We start from the raw sequence: 20,102 nt of genomic DNA, 5'->3' as shown, positions 1-20,102 counted from the left end.
GTTTAAGCCCAAACATGTTAATTAAAAAAACATGTTAATATGTCTTGGCATTGTGTGTTTTGCTGAAAAATATTCTTGTCTCTGAAATGTTCCGTATAGTTGGGAGAAGAGCAACCTTCCTATACCCTTTCCCACCAAAAGGTCTAAGTGCGGTTAGTAGTGCTTCCACCATTAAAAACAGTCCCTTGGTGTTTGGGGAGGAGGGGAGGTTTGGAGGGGGCTTTTGGGGGCTGGTGCGAAGTTTGGCAGAGCAACCACAGCTTGCTGCCACTGCGCTGCCTGGCCCGGCTTGCAGAGGAGGAGGGTTGGAGTGGGCTTGGAATGGCTGGTGCCTGGCCCAGCAGGGCAGTAGCGGCTTGCGCTGCTGTCCCACTGAGCCCAGCTTGGTGTTTGGGGTGGGTTGGAGGGAGGGAGGGAGCTTGGGAGGGCTGGTGTCGGGCCTGGCAGGCTATGGACTGCTTGCTGTGACTGCCCTGTCAAGTCCGGCTTGGTGTTTGGGGGTGTGGGGAGGGTTTGAGGGGGAGGAAGTGGCAGCAGATAAATTGACAATTCCACTTAGATCTTTTGGTCTGAAAGGATATAAAGTGCATGGTATGCTGAATCAACAGTTATCTTTTGTATTTAAGATAGGGTAGTGTATTTCATGATAGATAACAAAAAGCACACACTTATTTAACTGTGTTAACTATTGACAATTTACACTAACCCAGAGTTAATCTGTTACTAAAAAATCTGTTAGTTTTCAAAGTGCCACAAGACTCTTTTTGTTTTTGCCCTGAAGTAAGTACAAGTACATCATGACCTGACTTCAGTTTGTTCTATCTTGCTCTGCTGATAATGGAGCAAGCTACTGGATTCTATGAAATGAACTGTGCAGAAGCAACCTGCCCCTGTTTACCCTTTACTATGTGTCTAAGGGTAGTTTCTGAATATTGGCGGGTCATTTTGAGAACAAAATCCTGATACTTCGGGGGAATTTCCTTTATTTACGAATGTACAAGTAAAACAAGATGAAGGCAAAGACGTACAACTACAGGACAGCAGACCTGCTACCTAATATCAGGCCCCAAAGACAAATATCCTGCTACCCAAAGGTGCTTTGCAAATTATCAGTAGTGATCAATTTTTCTGTTTTCTCCACAGTCTAAACTCCTTTTTCTTCATAAACCTAAGATCCATTGAGGAGCTATGCAGCCGTGCCATCTATGCCTGTCACCTCTGCCTCCCCTCCAGTTCTTTGGGACTGCTTAGCCAAATGCAATGCCATGCCCCCCCCCACCCCAAGCCAAGCTTTAGGGAGAGGCTCCCACTGCCCTGAACCAGCAACAAGGCACATGGCCCAGCCAGCAAGAGGACCACCCCGGGTCAGGCACCTGACAGGCACACCAATATCAGAGGTTTTATAGATACACCCCTGGCCCAGGCATGACATTATAATCCCCTGGTGGCGAACCTCTGGCAGTCCAGATGTTATGGTCTACAATTCCCATCAGCCCCTGCCAGCATGGCCAATTGGCAGGGGCTGATGGGAATTGTAGTCCATAACATCTGGACTGCCAGAGGTTCGCCACCACTAGACCAAGCCTACAGGACAAAAATTAACCTAGCAGCCTGAGTCAAATTCACAGCACTATGAAGAAATGAATGTCCTCATTTTGCATATCATCTGTCTTGAATTAGAGGGACTGGGTAACATCTCTTTGCACTAAGCCACTGGTACTTAGGGTTGCCATTCTCTTGGTGGGACCTGGAGGTCTCCCAGAATTGTAACTGATCTCCAGACAATAGAAATCAGTTCTACCAGAGGAAATGGCTGCTTTGGAGAGTGAACTCTATTGTATTGCACTCATTGCGAAGAGTCAGTCCATCATAACCTACACCATTTCCCCTTATATAATGCAACTAGGGGGAAGCTCCTGGCACCTTTGTTGACTGACAACAGTTTCCTCACAGACCAACAGAAAACCCTTTCCCTTCTGGACAATGGCTCAACAGAAGTCTTAGAATTGACTGCCAGATACCTCTGCATTGTAATTGCAAAGCGTTCTTAATGTAACCTTGGAAACACTTTATTTAGTTTTTAATTTTTTAAAATAGATCTCTATTTTGTTATATGCTCCTTTACAATTTTGTATCTTTTTAAAAAGTATGTATTATTGTTGTTATCTGAATGCCATTAAAGGGTTCAGTTCAGTTCACTTCAGTCAGATATTGGACTCTGATGAGGTCCTTCCCCGCCTGAAGCCTATCTTTCCCCAGATCTGCAGGTATTTTCCAACCTAGTGTTGGCTTTACTACCAGTACTCCAGAGAGAGAAGTGGAGCTAGTAAGGTTAGGAATGTGCAATTTGGAAATATTTAGAAGCATGTTTTGCGGCGGCGCGCTTACTCACAGGCAGTGCCACCTATGATCATATTCAGCCTGTGTTGCGCCAGCTGCATTGGCTCCCAGTGGAGTTCCGGATCATTTTCAAGGTACTGGTGTTGACCTTCAAGGCCTTACGCGGCCTGGGACCCTCGTATCTTCGAGACCGCATCACCCCATATGTCCCGGCACGGCCTCTCCGTTCAGCTGAGGCCAATCTATTAGTGGTCCCTGGCCCCTCAATGATGCGGCTGGCCTCCACACGGGCCCAGGGGCCTTTACGGCTCTGGCCCTGGCCTGGTGGAACACCCTTCCTCCGGCTGTTCGGGCCCTGCGGGATCTTAACGAGTTCCGCAGGGCCTGTAAAACGGAGTTGTTCCGCCGGGCCTTTGGAGGGCCCAGCCACTGAAATGGTGCCCCCCAGTCAGCCCTTATATCGGGCCTATTATCTAATGTGACCCGCCGCCTCCCTCCTTTTCCCACTTTCCCGGGGAGAATTTTAAAAGTGGGATAGGCGGACACCTCTTTTTATTGTTACCGCTGTTTTAATGGTTTTAATAATTTTATTATATTTATACTGTGTTGTACACCGCCCAGAGCCCCTCGGGGATGGGGCGGTATAAAAATTCAATCAATCAATCAATCAATCAATCAATCAATCAATCAATCAATCAATCAATGTTATTGTTCAAGATATTCAGAATAATTCTTAATATTCAAAACCCCATTGACTCATATAGAAAGTAGGCTAGGCTACTTGCAAGATGAAGGAAGTGAGACCTATTCCTCAGAAAGCCTTGCCTGGCTTCTTGAGAAAGGAAATCAAAACATTCTTTAGCCAGCCGGTTACTGAGGATAGTGCTTGTATTTTCCCTGTCTATTTGCTGCGGATTAGTGCTCTGCATGCTGTAACAGTCATCTCTCTGTTCCTTTATAGGCACCTCAACATAACTTTTGATTTCTCTTCTATCCAAAGTGTATATTAGCCATAAAATAAATTAACTAGATTGTAGACTAATAGGAATTTTTAAAATATTAAATTTAAGCCCCTTTGGAGGTATTAGTAAAGTTGTAAAAAGTGTTTGTGTGTTCTAAAGCAGATATGGCTATTTCTTTTGACTTTGATGAAATGCTATGTGTGGCTTTTGCCAGTTTAGAAGTATAAGAAAGAGGCATATCTCTGCAAGGGAAGGAGAACAGATTTCTTTTCATTAAAAAAAAAGACGGGAAGTCAGATAATTTGTTTAAGACTATTATTTCAGTGCTCCAGTGACCTAGTGATATTTTATAGCTTCATAAAAAGGGAAAACAAATCATAGTGTGGGGAGGAGATACTGTTCCTTCACATGCTATTTAAAATGGCACCAGTTAATGCCAGCTCATGAGTCATTTTTTTTAGCTTTTGCTTCCCTGACTCTTCCACGTGTATGTTCGCCTTCTCCTCAGCATTCTGTTGCCAAACTTGTCCTTTCAAAAATAAAAAAAATTGTGGTGATAGAAAGCTGCTTGTGCCAGATGTTCTGCAGGGAGATTGTAATTAAGTGTTGAAAATTGTTTGCTTCACATATTATTTAAAATGGTTCTGGTTAATGCAGGATCAGGACCCATTTTGTTTGGTGTTCTCTTCTCTGCCCCTTCCACATGTACACTAATCATCCAGTCAATAAACAGAGAATTGCCAGTGACAACAGTTTTGGTGGAAGAGGAAATGTCTCCTGTGCAGTAGTGCTAGATTCTATGTACAAACAAAACAAAACAAAACAAAACCAGGGATTGGTGCTGTGATGCCATAGGTGATGCCCAGCAATCTTGCTTCTGTTTGGCCATTTGTGAAAGAAGTACACCATCTGGCCCCTGCCTGGTGGAACACTCTACCTCCAGCTACGCGGGCCCTGCGGGATCTAAATGATTTCCGCAGGGCCTGCAAGACAGAGTTGTTCCACCGGGCCTTTGAGGAGTCTGGCCGCTGATGCCCCCCCCCTTTTAACATCTGTGGACCCTGCTGTTTCTTCTCTCTTTTCCTCTCCCCCTTTCTTTTTAGGGGATTTATTAGTTGGACACCATCAATATCCCTGATGCTAGAACGCTGCATTTTAAATGGGGTTGGTTTTAAATATACATAGAGCCGTTTTGTAATGATTACTGATTTCATTGTGCTCTATCTATTTGTTCACCGCCCTGAGCCCTTCAGGGGAGGGCGGTTTATAAATATAAATAATAATAATAATAATAATAATAATAATAATAATAATAATAATAATAATAATAATAATAATAATAATAATAATAATAATAATAATCTCCACACCAGTAGGAACTCAGAGGAAATGGCATGCATGCAAAACAGTGACTGATTACACACAGAATAAATAATACATCCCAGGGATGACTAAAAAGCTGTCTCCTCATTTTTTGTTCAAACACCACAGACAAAAAAGATATCAGAGAACAAAGAGAGTCTGCTCGTCCTGCTGATTTCAGCAATATATAGTTTTTCCATTTTTTTTATTTTCGATGAGCTGTCTTTGAAGACACAAACAAACAATATGAAAATTGTGTGTCTTCAAAAACAGCTCATCCAAAAAAATTTTAAAAGGAAAACTATATATTTCTGGAAAGGATGTGCTGAGTACAACCATGTACTTTTTGGGTTGAAAAGGTGTTCAGGATCAGAGCCTGCAGAGCAGAAATCCTAGGAAAGCCTTAAGCAAAAAAGCTGCACAGTCAGATCCTGAACTCCTCACAGCAAGAAGAGATAACTTGCAGACGACTTGTGGGGGAAAAGCTTTGTGTCCTCAAAATAGGAAGATGTGAGCATAAATAAGACATCTTGAGGAAGTCTTGGGGAAAAAGCTGTGTGGAGTTCCTCCCCAAAATGCCAATTTTCCCAGGCAGACTTAACTGCTTGAGGATTGACTGCTGAAAAAATTAAGAGTAAGTTGTGCATCAGGAATAGGCCCTAGATATTCATAAATTTCATATTTTCTAAACTCCATATTAGGAAATTTCAGATTTTCTACAAGTTCTGAATCCAAAAGATCTGAATTCTAAATCTGAATTCCAAATCCAGATTTGGTTCTAAGGTATACCCCAATGGAGGTGGACAGGTCAAATTTTTCTATATCAAACATGTGGCTTGCAGGTTGGATCAGGCCCCTTGAGTAGGCTTATCAGGCCTATGGAGCCAGCTGAAACAGTCCTCTGACTCCCGATCTGGTTTGGGGAGCACACAGTAAGCTCGCCAGCCCAGCTACCCCCTGCTCCTGATCTAGACTGTCCATGAACCCAGTCTTTCTGCTCCCAATCTGGCCTGGGGAGCCTGTTGCCAATTGGTCAGTCCAGGTTTCCACCTTCCCCGTCTGGCCTAACCTGGATTAAGCCCTGACTGGGTGAGTCTAACACTTACTCCCTTACCAGCGAGAGGCAGTGCTTTGCCTTCTTCATATAATGGACAAGTAGCATTCCCCTATTTAAAAATATCCCATAAAATACCATGGTTTTTAAATAGGTTGTATATATATTACTGGGAAAGGGACCAGCATAGGTGATAAATTAATTGGGGTGTTGTGTGGTTTCTGGGCTGTATGGCTGCGTTCTATTAGCATTTTCTCCTGGTTACTCACATGCCAAATGGATTGATCCCACCCAACACATTCAAACGAAGCTTGCTAATTGCATCCTTTACACTTGTTAACAGGCAAGTGGTTCTTTCTCCCACCCTGAAGGTTCCACAGGTATATATACTCCACTTGCTTTACTACTATCAGATCCTCTGAAGATGCCAGCCACAAGCAAAACGTCAGGAGAAAATGCTACTGGAACTCAGCCATACAGCCCGGAAAACACACAACACCTCAGTGATTCCAGCTGTGAAACCCTTCGACAATAAATTAATTATTCCAAATTGCCTTTCTTTTTAGTTTCAAAAATGAAACTAATATGATATGTGCTTTTGTCCCAGCCTTTGGTAGTTTCACTTGATTCTCTCAGGTGTGGTAATAAATGATACCACTGTTTCCTTAGGTGACATTTAATCTCTCACTCGACCGCCTTCAGTAAAAAGATCAACAGGAGCCAAGAGTGTCTTGACATGACCTGATTAGTCTTTCTAATTCCTTCAGGAATTCCATCTAGACTTCAACTTCATTAAGATTAGATGAATGATCTTTCAGTGCCTCATGACTGCAGCTTTATTCTGAACCACTCTTTTTCTTGAGCGTTCTCCTTGTCTTGCTTCTTTTCTACAGCAACATCATCTTTTTGTAGCATTTCTGCCTCCTGACGCCCCTTAGGCCAAATTCTCACTGAAAATTTAATCTAGGTACATCCAGGTTCCAACATCCTCACTGAAGCATGTTTCTAGTGAAGACATCTAGGCCTACCCCTTGCGGGGGGCGGGGGGTGCCTGCTGTCAGGGGTGCAATTGTTAAGCTAGCAGCACCAAAATTTCAGAGTATCTTTAGGAGACCCTTCTGATGTAACCACCCAGGTTTGGTGAAGTTTGGTTCATGGGGGCCAAAGTTATGGACCCTCAAATGTGTAGCCCCCATCTCTTATTAGCTCTCATTGGAAGCAATGGGGGATGGGGCACCCCCTTTGGAAGTCCATAGTTTTGGAGCCCCTGGACCAAACTTCACAAAACCTGGGTGGCGTCAGTAGGAGACTTTCCTGATGATACCACCCAGGTTTGGTGAAATTTGGTTCATGGGGGGCAAAGTTATGGACCCTCAAATGTGTAACCCCCATCTCCTATTGGCTCCCATTGGAGTGTTTTTTCAAAAAGGTGCATATATAAGCAGGTCCAGGAAAATCCCATGATAAGTGGGCAGGAGGAGTGCCAGAAATGGGACTGATCTGTGTTCTGCTGTTTGGCTGTGAGGAGATCACGAGGGAACCTAGATATTTCGGGAGACTATCCCAGGATTAATCATCAATGAGGATATCACCAAAGATTTGCTTTTTGTCCCCTCTCCGTGTTTCAGGGATATTGTTTTATTTTTTATTGGTCTGTTCCTCTAAATGCCTTAGAAACAGACATTTGCACACATCTTGCCAACATGAATATATTGCAATTCTTGCTTCTGAGGCCTTTTATGTATTCCCCACTTACCTTGCCGCACTTTGCCTCAAAATGGGATTTTCCTGGGTCTGTTTGTGTGCATTCGATAGGTATGTGGGCTGATCTGGCACCACCCTTTTCCCAAAGGCTCCTGGTGCTGCTACAGACTCCACCCTTTCCTTCTGCCATCTTAGTTTCTCCTCATAGGGGTTATTCATTAGATCAGCTTTCTCAATATCAGATAGAGCTTGCATATGGCAGACATTGATCTTGAAGGGAGGGCAGGATTGCAGAGGCCATCTCAGCAGGTGGATTTTCAGCGCTTAAAAAACCAAAAACGAAGCCTTTCCAACTGTCCTCAAACGGCTGCCCTAGAGTGCTGTGCTGAGAGTGGGGAAGGCAGGAAGGAGCCAGGAAACCTGAGGGAAGCTTAATGCTTCCTAATTTCTTCAGTGGGGAAAGCAGAGGGGCTAGAAAAGTCACACTTTACCAGGTTTCTAAAGCCACAGAGCCTCTATGACCTGGTGCACAGTAAATTCAGAAGTGGCCAGAAAGACTGCATAATAAAAATCAAAACCTGATGGGAAGGTAAACTGGCTGTGGAAAGGGGTGTAGCTACAGAAAATGGCATCCAGGGCAATCACTGAAATTGTGCCCAGTAGTCTAAAGATTGCAGGCTTTGTGAGCCTCTTAATTATTGTTATATCAAAATATTGATATTGTAATCCTTGCCAAAAACAATTCCCCCCCCCCCCGCCCCCCGCAATGAAAGAGGCAAAGCTATTCCCTGGACCACACACTGCTGAAGAAGGGGATCATGTGTAGACCTGATACTCTCTTCCCTCTCTTCTCTTCTCCACACATGCATGCACACACACGTACAGACTTCCTCCTGCTGCTGCAGAAGAGAGGGTTCTTTTAAAATAAAGATGTGTTTGAAATAAAGTTTTTAAAAGCCCTCCTAGTCACTGGGGAGGGCAGAAGTAAAGCAAGGGTGGTGTGGTGGAACCAAAAAGAAACCCTGCTTGTGTTCTTTTTTGGAAAAGCCCTTTCTGTTGTTGTTATTTATTTAAATTTAAATTTATATACCGCCCGATCCCCGAAGGGCCAGTTATTATATCAATATCTCAATATGAGCATTTAGAGAAGCAGTAATGAGCTGGCAACATGGAAGGGAAGCAAGGGGAAGGGCATGGATGGCAATGCAAGGTTGTGGGAAAGGTGGAGCTAGATAGCCTGGCTGTGGACAGAGGGAACATGTCCCGGGCAAAGCGTGCCACTCTGTCAGCAAAGCAAATAAAACACTGTGCTATAAGTGTTCTCACTTGCTGTGGAGAGAATGGACAGTGGAAACGGGGCTCTGGGAAATACGTCCACACAAGAAATCTTGCTGTGATAGAAATTTTCCCCCATCATGCACCAGACATGTGCATAATAGGCTACTGGATCACTGGATCACTTTGGACTAGTTGTTCGGACTCAGCCTCACATGCCTCCAAGGGTTATTGTTAGGAAATAATGTGGAAAAGGAGAACTATGCATGTAGCCCTGAGCTCCTTGAAAGAAGGGTGGGATAAAAGGGCTTTTATTGACTTTCAGTTGGTTGAGTTATATTATTGACTTTGGAATTTGTTGAGTTATATTATTGAATATATTGTTTAGGAATCATTGATATTTGGGGGGGGGGTTATTGATATCATTCCTTGTTTTACTTATAGTTTTCAAGTATTTTATGAAGTTCATTGGTGTAAGTCACTTGGAGGCCATTTTGGAAGTAAGGCAGGGGATAAATATTTTAAATAAATATCTTGTGTCACCCTTTTCAGATTGCTCTCATTAAAAAAATAAACAAACCAGGTAGCCTGGAAAGCAGGTCTTCAGTATGCCTTACAAACAAACCAGATATTCACACCATAATGTGATCAATTGAGCAGCAGGTCCAGATTCATTCGTAAAATAAAGACAATGTATACAGATGCTTGAGAGCCCGTCTGGTGTGGTGATTAAGAGCAGAGGATTCTAATCTGCAGAACTGGATTCAATTTTCTGCTCCTCCACATGAAGCCTGCTGGGTGTCCTTAGGCCAGTCACATTTCTCTCGGAATTCCCTCAGTCCACATGGAAGCGGGCAATGGCAAACCACCTCCAAATGTCTCATACCATGAAAACTCAATGAGGTCACAATAAGTCACATGAGGTCACAAATCACAATAAGTGATTTGATGGCACTTTCTACCACCACATGCAGATCCTTACTGCCTTGTGCGAGAAAAAAAATCAGGTTGTAATTAAAGTCACAAGGTATGTTTAGTAATAAAAGAGCATTCTTATATCACGGACGCTAGACCACTATTTGGCACATTCCGCACCAAAACAAAAATCAAGCAGTGAGCCAACACTACGTTGTAAAAACAAATTTATCTGAAGCAAATCACCCAAAAGTTCCATTCCTCAGCACAAGGACACACAACCATACTACTAGGTAGTGAGTTTTTAAAAAAATATATTTTCTGCATCAGATCTGAAGACATGCACATCCCACCCAGTTGGGCACATTAATTTTAGTATCTTTCTCTTTTCTTTGCAGCCTGCAGTGTCTGGGGCTGTTTTCTCATATACTCTCTCTTTTTGCACAGGTTCCACACTGGTTAGCAATAGCCCATTTCAGATCACAGCAGCTAGAAACACATTTGAAAGAGTCAGTCTCTCATATACATGCAAACAGCTTGGCTCTGTTTGTTATACACAGTCACAAGCTCAGCTGCTTTGTAAAGCTAGTCTCTTGCTCCTGCTTCTCTCTCTCTCTCTCTCTCTCTCTCTCTCTGAGTCTGAAGAGAACAGACTTCCGCAAAACTGCCTCATAGAGGGACCCAGAGTGATTAGAGGGACAGAGTAGTTGCTGAGTGCTTTCTAATGGCTGACAAGAACTACATTGAGGAATCTGAGCCCTTGCCTGAGAAAGAGGAGACCGTGGAATGGGGCTATGAGGAAGGTAAGAGGCTGGGAGCTGCTTTCTAGTCTGAAGGGGGAGAGTTTTCTTTGTATGAGACAGAGAAATTGTGTGAATGTATAGCACACATTTATTCCAGCTATCAATGCATTTTGACACTGTCCCAGTGTTAGGTGTCATTTGAACATGTAAACTTTTATTCCATTTATGCAAGACTGTCATTTACAATGTGCATGTTTTGTAGTAAAGTAAACCCTGAAAGCTAAAAAACGATTTCCTATTTAGTGCTCTCTTTCAGAAGGCAAGACAAACAGTAGGTTTTGCACAAATAACTTACACATTCCCTTGCTGCATTTGAAATTCAAACATTGTTGCTCTGAGAACCTGATGGTGTTACCATCTGTACACACACACACACACACACACAAGATAAATGGCTTTTGTTGGTCTTTCTCTGTCCAGTGAACACAGACTATAGCAGATCAGAAGTATTTCTAATCTCTATTTCTTTTGGTAATCCAAACAGTATTTCATAACATTTCTAAAGAAAAGGGTATGGCTAGGATCCATCATGTTTAATATGATAGCATTGCCTAAACAATTGTCTGTGAGATATAGTGTCAGAGGGCTATTTCTCTCTCTCTCTTTTTAAAAAAACACCTTAGATATACTTGGGTGTTAACAAAACAACAGGATTGCAGCTGAAAAGAAATTTTCCCTCCAGCTCAGGTTGGCTGTTGAATATGAGGTTATGCATCTCCATAGGTTGTTGCTTGAAGAGATCAAGAATTCTTATATCAGGCATTCCTTGCAGTACAGATATTTCTGGCATGGTGCACCTAATTTTACTTTGCTTCATGTTGGAAAGATCAGGATGATTTGAGCTAATCTTTTTAGAACTTTCAAGGAACTCTTATCTGTACAGTGATTGGGTAAAATCTCAATTCCAAACTATAATATAGGAGAATATGAAAGAACGTTTGTAGTTCATTTCATCCTAATAAGTTTTGATTGCTTTTTCAGGAGTTGAGTGGGGTTTAGTCTTTCCTGATGCCAATGGAGAATACCAGTCTCCTATCAACTTGAATTCAAGAGAAGCCAAATATGACCCTAAACTGCTGGAAGTACGTTTATCACCAAACTATGTTGTGTGCCGTGATTGTGAAGTAATCAATGATGGTCACTCAGTCCAGATACTTCTAAAATCCAAATCAGGTATGCTTTTACATTATTTTTGAGATTTTAAAAGAATGTGTCCAGAATATTACATTATAAACATATAATCACCAGTATCATCATTATCATCATCAGTAATAGTAGTAGTACAAGGAGGCATAATACTGTGTTTTGAATAGCCAGAATATTTATCATATGTTCAGTAATCCTTGCAAGGACCTGTAATGAAAATTAGCATAATTATCCCAATTCATGTTGAAGATATGAGGACTAAGGCTGAATACAAGGAGTCAGTTGGGAGAAATTAATAAGATGTAGTTCCTAGAGTTTCCATCAGCTAGGTGAGGTTGACTTGGCTTAGTTTATAATGGTTCTGGCATTCCAACTTCTTCCCTGGTTTCTGGAATGTGCTAATCTCACTATTGTCAGGTTTTCTATATATGGTCACTTCTCTCTCTTAGAATTTATGCAGAAGTAAAATTCCCAAACCAATGTTCATGTGTCTATATACTTCCTCCCATAAGCCCTCACCATTCATGCATACATTATCCTGATTCTATGATTATTTCCCCTAAATATAGAAACCAGGAGATCCGGGCAGGGTTTCAGCTCAGTCAGTGGTGGAGGATACAATTTGGGTACAGAAAATCCCAGGTTGAATTCCTAGGATCTCTGGTATTGGGAATTACCTTTCTCTGCCAGAGACCCTGAAGAGTTGCTGTCTGTCAGGGAAGACAGCACAAGACAAGAGCACCCACCTCCCAAATAATCAACAATAGACCAACCAATTAAAAGCAACTGTGGATAAAACAATAGAGTCAGTAAAATAAACAATAAAATGGTCAGGAAGAAGTTCAACTTAAAACCCAAGCAAATAAAATTGTTGACAGTAGCCTAGGGGCCAGGTGTACTTTCTAACAGAATTCCATAGACAGGGCACTGCCAGAGGACACTGTCCTTTGTTGTCCCCACCCCCACCCTCACCCTCACCTTGAGAGGTTGGGATGCAAAGAGCAAGGATTAAGATAAAGATCTCAATTACTGGGTAGGATGACAAGGGAGAAGGCATTCATTCAGGTAAACTGGCCTTAAGCCTTTATAGGTAAAAATCAGCACTTTATAGCTAAAAATCTTCACTTTGAATTATGCCCAGAAGCAGATTCATGTGGTCACTTCTGATCCATATGAACTGGGCTTTCTTGTGTGCGGCCCCCTCTATGGAGCCCTCACCTCACTCATTAAGTAAGAAATACAATGAAAAGGAGGAACAGAAATTCTCTTCTTCACCTTGTAAATGGATCACTGCTGAGGTACAGTATCTGAAACGGGTTTAAACATTTTCCTTTACTTTTAGTGGGCATACAGACATATTTTTAAAAAGAGGGATAGCTACATTTTTTCCTCTGCCCTAAAATAAGCATGGGTTCTCAACCCCCCCTCCATCTCCACAATGGTTTTGACAAGCATACATATCAGTGATTCAAATACTGATTGATTCCCCCGTCTTCCACCTCCCTCCTTTACCTCAGGATAGGCTGTCTGTCTTTTAATTTTTGGAGGTATCACCCTCAGGTTTCAATGATTTAACATTCATTCATCTGCTTTATTTATTTACTTAACTTTTTTTAAATTGGAAGAACTGCCAGCAGGAATGGGGAGACAGTCAGTCAGTGCAGCATGATCTTGACATGAAAGCACATATAACTGGTTTGCCTGGGCTCAATCCAGGGAAGAGGGCATATGAATAGACCAAAAACGAGGTGCACAGTGGTTTTTACCACTCAAAATATGTGTGCATGCAGTGGTGGGATTCAAATAGTTTAACAACTGGTTGTTTACAAGCACCATTTTAACAACTGGTTCTGCCAAAGTGGTCTGAACCTGCTGAATCCCACCAATGTGTGCATGGATTTACAGGGTTTGTATAATGTGGAAGTAAATAATCCTGTAGGAAGGAACCTGAACACTGTTCTCCTTCCCTTGTTTTCAGCTTATGAGTGAGGGAAATGTAATGCTAGAATTGGCCTAAAGTAAAAGGTAAAGTTTCCCCTTCAGTCGTGTCCAACCCTGGGGTACCACTGCAAGCAGTGATTTCATAGGCAAGCCTCTTTTGTGGGGTAGTTTGCCATTGCTTTCCCCGGCTATTCTTTACTCCCTAGCTATCAGCTAGGTACTCATTTACCGACCAAGAAATGGATGGATGGCTGAGTTGACCATGAGCCAGCTGCCAGGGTATCTGACCCACAGGGGGCTCAAACTCCTGACCGTGTGAGTGGCAGTGCAAGCACTTAACCACTACGCCACACGGCTCCTAGAATTGGCCTACAGCAGTGGAATTGTTATAAACTATGACAGTGACAGAAATATGTCACGTGCAGGATAAGTAGGGGGCTATAGCCATAGTCCAAACACACACCAACAAAATCCTCCTCTCTTTTACTGCTTCCATGGCAAAGTGTGGTGTTCTACTGGTACAAATATAATACTGATCTTTCCTTGGGTTTGTATGTATCATCTGTGTTCATCTGTGTATCATCTGTGTATCATCTATGTATCATCTGTGTTCAAAGTGACCCAGAAGCATGGAGAGATTAAGTGTAAGTCTCACATTCTTCTTTGCTGCTAGTATCTTCTGATATTTCAGTACAAAGTTGAGTCTCAGTGCAGTTCACATTACACCAGCCTAATTATGTGCTACTCATTATATAAATGTCTGCTCTGCCATCTGGCATAGAATTATACCTTAACTCCAAATAATCTTTCAGCAGTTAAGTGAGGCTTTTGGAGTCACAATGGGCAGAGATGTGTGTATTCTGCAGACAGAAGACACCAAGCTGCTATTTTATCCACTTTTTAAAAGAACATTCTTATTAGTTGGTTACAGCAAAGAAAATGGGAGATTCTGTAGCATTCCTAAAGACTATCTGATTTATTGCAGCATGAGCACCCAATAAAACAAGATCTTGTGTATGAAAAACTCTTGCTGCAATAAATTAGTTAGTCTTCGAGGTGCCATCAAACACTTCTTTATTCAGTTCGGCGTTTTGAAGCATTTCATCAAAGGGAGAAAGAACTGCGAAGAAGAAATAAGACTTATTCAAGGGGCAATGCTTTTACACGCAGGATCCAAGGTGAATTGGCATTTTGCCTCAGACTATTAAAAAATCTCCTCAGCAGGAAGCAATAAAAAACTACAAAGTTTTTACCCAAATGTTTCACACTAGCTTTCCCACCAAACAAATCATGCTATTAATGTAGGCTCAAAGATGCAAAGATTGAAGTGGGTTTTAAAAATATATTCAGTCTTCTACACACAGTATGATGCCCAGCTTTCCTTTCTCCTTCTGTAAGTGTTATCATTTCCTTCACAAATTTTATTATGTGCCTTGATATCCCCTATGCAGATTTTTGTCAGTTACTTTCCCGAAAACTTGGGTTGGGTTTATTTTAACTTATAACATATGACCCATGATGAATTTTAAATAAAACACGTTTCTAAAATAAAACCTTTTTTATATCACAGTCACAATTAAAATTTCTCTTTATTACCACAGGTCAACAGAGATCAGGGAAACTTCTGGAATATTGAAAGCTGCCCTAAGTTTCTACCTCCCCCCCTTTTTTTTTACTGTGAGGGTCTATCATCCCCACCTAATTAAAAGACATACCCTGCAAAGTCTCCTGCTGGTTCCCTTCTAGAATCCATATATACCCTGAATGGCTTAGGTATCGTGGCTTTTGTATGTATTCCCTTCCATATAAAGAGCATCAAAATTTAGCTTACTTGCTCAAAACAAATCTATACCATATGTCATAATCCCATCTTACATAGAAACGGTTGTGAATCTGCCACAGCTTATTCATAATTAACTTCTCTTCTTATGACTTCTGTTGAAATATTAGACCCTTTCCCACCCTGTGACATTTGCTTTCTCTATTTATTTTTATTTATTTTTGAGTTTTTTATACCGCCCTACCCCCGAAGGGCTCTGGGCGGTGAACAGCAGTTTAAAACATACAATCAAGTCCATTTAAAATAGATACAGCGTTTAAACATATAAAACAGCGTCAGCAACAAATCCAATTTTAAAAACCTCCACAAAGGAGGGGGGAGGGGTCCCATAGATGGTGGAGGGACCCTAGAACAAGAACTAGAGTAGAGGGGGGGAGGGAGGGGGGCACACATCAGCGGCCGGGCACTCCAAAAGCTCGGCGGAACAACTCTGTCGTACAGGCCCTGCGGAACTCACCAAGATCCCGCAGGGCCCGGACAGCTGGAGGGAGAGTGTTCCACCAGGCAGGGGCCAGGAGCCATAAAAGCCCTGGCCCGGGGTGGGCAGGCCAGCCCGCGCATCATAGAGGGGCCGAGGGACTAAAGCAGCAAATTGGCCTCTGCCGACCACAGAGGCCTGGAAGGGACGCGCTATGGGGTAATGCGGTCCCGAAGATGCAATTTAGGGTCCCAGATCTCGCGTAAGGCCTTAAAGGTCAGTACCCATACCTTGAAGATGATCCGGAACTCAACTGGGAGCCAATGCAGGCGGCGCAGCACAGGTTGGATATGATCACGAAAGGGGCCCCCAGTTAGTAGGCGGGCCGCCGCATGTTGGACCAGCTGTAACTTCTGGATCAAACACAACGGTAGGCCCGCATAGAGCGAGTTACAATAGTCCAACCTGGAGGTGACCGTTGCATGGATCACCGTGGCCAGGTCAGTGCGGGAGAGGAAGGGAGCCAGCCGGGCCTGACGAAGATGGAAGAATGCAGCCCGGGTTGTATGGGCCACCTGGGTCTCCATTGAAAGAGATGAATCCAGGTGGACCCCCAGGCTGCGAACGGAGGAGTGATAACATTGCCTATTTCTGTAACCAGGATCAAATGGATCACTCCTTGTCACTAGACTAGAGGAAGTGTATAACATTGCAGCCTGATATCTGCATCTGCCAATAATTTGCCTTTATGTATCCTTGGTCCAATTTGAATTCATGAATGACCTATTGGTATAGAGGAAACTTCATCACCCAATATTTATTACATCCAGATGACCTAATCTTATATTTGAATAAGTCAGTTTATGGATTTTCTTCACCTCTCCTGTCTGGAGCACCAGAATCCCTTTAAACCATTTACTTTCCCTTTTCTGACCCATCCAGTCAGTGTATCTCATAGCAATCTGTGTCACCTAAGCCTGGTTCACTATGGTACTTTCACAAAGGCTTTTAAAGTACCTATTATGTACTGGACTGTAGTCTTGGCAATATTCACAGTTATTGCATGAAAAAGTTGACCTGTGTGCTATAGATCTAGGCTACATTACTGTGAAAAATATTGCCATTTGTTTGTTTCTTGTAGAAGTTATATTTTGTCTTTCCTTTGTGCACAACCCAGATTTCTATTTATTTATGGCCTTCAAGTCAGAGCTGACTTATGGTGACTCCTTTAAGATTTTCAAGGCAACAAACATTCAAACGTGGTTTGCCATTGCCTGCTTCTGCATTGTGATCCTGGTATTTCTAGGTGGTCTCCCATCCAAGAAACCTGCTTAGTTTCTGAGATCTGACAAGATCAGGCTAGTCTAGGCTATTCAGGTCAGGGCATTAAAAATGTAATTAGGGCAAGTGCGTTGTTGAATGATAACATGTAATCTACATTATATTTTCTTACATAATATCTTCAGAATGATATTGTTGAGATTACTAGCACACACAAACATAAAATTTACAATTACGACAAGTTTATTTACATTTTTCCTGTTTAAACATCGCAATAATCAGTTCTGAACTAAACAAAGGAAAATAAAACCTAATTCCCTAAAACTTTCTGAAGACTAGGTCTAATGCTTTTCAAGGCATTAATGCTCGGCAAACACAGTATTTTCGCTGCTTTGAACCTTAAAAATGCATATTATGAGCTCTAAGAATATAGTACATTCTGCATTTTATAGGCATAACAGGTGATATCTTACTAAAATATAGTTGCTTAAGAAAATATCAACAACAGAGACAGGAAAGTTTAAATATAGGTGTTTTTACTCATATTCAGCCTCCCCAGAACATATGTTATCTGCCTCAGGGTGGTAAAAGAAACAAAAACCCAAAGTTTTATTGTGTGGCTATGCATACCTAAGAGATAAACACACAACAACTGGCCTGTTCTACCTTGTATTACCTTGTAAAGAAAAGAATATAGAGGAACAGCCTGGTCTGCCTTGGAAAGAAGTTTGCAGCCACAGAGCAAAAAGAGCTAAAGTTGCTATCCTATGCAAAGTTACCTCACTGAATTCAGTGAGGTTTGCTTCTAAGTAAAGACATAGACACAGGTTACACATTTGTTCTTTAAAAAATCCTCCCCTGGAGCTGCCGGCTCTTTACAGGGGAAAAATTGGAGGAACGAATTTCCCTTGGCTAGCAGCCCTTGGGAGACTACTGGTTGCAGGACTTACTTTAATAGTGATCTTCCAGTGCCACAATGTCACTTCTGGCTACATAACTGGAAGTGATGTCACCATGTTCCAGGATGCTTAGAATTCACCCAAACTCTGATAAAAAGCATCTGGTGAATCTTAGGCTGTTTCCACATGGACCAAAAAACCCGGTAAAATGATGGTAAAAACAGCATTATGGGAAGGGAGTTTGCACAGCTGCCACTGCAGAAACGACACTGCAGCGATGCAGCGATGCTCCAGCGGCCCCACAATGGTGTATTCAAAAATCACTCAGCGAGCGAGTCTTTTCAATAACAGTGTTCCACCGCTGGTGACATGAGAAGGGCTCGCCAGGAATTGGTGCTGCAGAGCCCGCCCTCCACAATGGCGGCCCACACTGGCCAATCCTGGCGCTGAACGCTCGTGACGTCTACCCTGGAAAAAAAGAACGCCGTTTGCAAAGCGCAGCTGTGCGAAGCGCCGGGGTTCAGCCGATGCATTACCTGTTCACAGAGTGCCCGCTCATGCGAATGATTCATTGCTGCAGCATTGCCAATACACCGACAGCACAACACTGTAATTGGCTGTGCAGAAACGACCTTAGTGACATACCAAATTTCACACATACTCCACTTTTCCACACCTGTCCCCAGTGAGTACTGTTTAGGGGATGGTGGAATGCTGGTGGAGTTTCTTCACTATTGTCAGGCAAATGGCAACACTATTCCCCTCCACAATATCCAGTTTTATCTTCTCTTTGGCCATTTCCACATGGGTTATCTGATGAATTCAATGATGATGGGAAACTTTTTTCCTGATTTCTCATAACATTATGATATATTCATGTATCTCCTCAACTTCCTAGCTTTTCTCCAGTCTTTCTCAAACCTGCTTTATTACAAAGTTTTGGGAAAGATTGCAGTAAAGTCTGGATGGCTGCAGACTGTGTGGTAAAATTTGGATTTTTTAAAAAAATGGCACTTGAATATACAATTGTAAAAATATCTGGAACAGGTTCTCTAAATTCCATTAAAAATTCCATTAAATTTCATTTTTTAAAAAAGTAAATCACTATCTCATTCACTTGTGGACATGTAAGAGGAAAGATACATATCCACAAACAGAAGGGGTCAGAAACTTACTTTAAGACATGAAAAATGGCAGTTCAGATGACCCATTACATCTATTGCTATAAAAGAATATTGATATAAAAATATTATAGTGCCATTTTAAAAAAATGCAAAATCCTCATTGGACTGGGAAGAAGGGGTGAACACTGCTGAGGAACAGGAGTGGGAAAACTGCATGGAAAACTTGCTTAAGTGGAAGTCCCATTGTCACTATGCTTTATCAGCACTCATACTGCTAACAGGGAAACTATCCAAGCCTGTCCATATGGAAAGCACCTTTAAGAGAAACAATTGTATTACTGTTCATTGAGAAAGTTTTCACAAAATTGTTAACTTGCTACAATTTGTGTTCTTTTGCAGTGCTAGTAGGAGGACCATTACCTCGGGGACATGAATTTGAACTGCATGATGTTCGCTTTCACTGGGGTAGAGAAAACCAGCGTGGCTCTGAACACACTGTTAATTTTAAAGCGTTTCCCATGGAGGTAAGAGAGCTCTCCCCCTGTATAGCCCCTGTCTCAGAACATTAAACCATTGCCCCTAAACCTGTGGGTTTCATTTTAACTCAAGAGCTTATTGATTTATAGTAAAACTTACAGGCAGTCATTTGAAGGAGTCTTTGGGAATTTAAATGGACATGTATAGTATTGTGCCTCTGGTGGAAATTCTGTTGCATGATTAATTGGTCATAAAGTTAACCAACAGTACTATTAACTTCTGCATTAATAATATTCAAACGACATTGACTGTTAGTGCTTCCTGTGTCACCTTGAGTAATAGCTGGAACAAACAGGTGCTGGCAGACTTTGCTATGGTGTGAAAACTAAATCAAGCTCAAACCATCAATGTATTTGTTCAAAAACGGATTAAGGTTTTTAGAAACAAGGTCATGTATGGCAATGATAGCCTGCAGTTTTTAAAGAAACGTATGGTGGTGAGAGGTGGCTGTAGAATAGGCCTCTGCACTGGTGGGGACAAAGAGACTCCATCCTCTTCCTC

The 20,102-nt window shown here is 42.1% G+C and overlaps 1 protein-coding gene across 1 annotated transcript in view; it reads left to right on the top strand.

The window, feature by feature from the left end:
- Positions 1 to 10,253: 10,253 nt before the first annotated feature.
- CA8 (carbonic anhydrase 8) overlaps positions 10,254 to 20,102 on the top strand; it is a 61,759-nt gene continuing 51,910 nt past the window's right edge. The window contains exons 1-3 of the mRNA XM_048508486.1: positions 10,254 to 10,415; positions 11,397 to 11,588; positions 19,464 to 19,588. Of these exons, the coding sequence (XP_048364443.1) occupies positions 10,337 to 10,415; positions 11,397 to 11,588; positions 19,464 to 19,588 (396 nt within the window). The 5' untranslated portion in view covers positions 10,254 to 10,336. The remainder of the gene's footprint in view (positions 10,416 to 11,396; positions 11,589 to 19,463; positions 19,589 to 20,102) is intronic.

This window comes from Sphaerodactylus townsendi, linkage group LG09 (genome assembly GCF_021028975.2).
Source record: "Sphaerodactylus townsendi isolate TG3544 linkage group LG09, MPM_Stown_v2.3, whole genome shotgun sequence".
NCBI lineage: Eukaryota > Metazoa > Chordata > Lepidosauria > Squamata > Sphaerodactylidae > Sphaerodactylus > Sphaerodactylus townsendi.
This window is presented reverse-complemented; position numbering and strand designations above follow the sequence as displayed.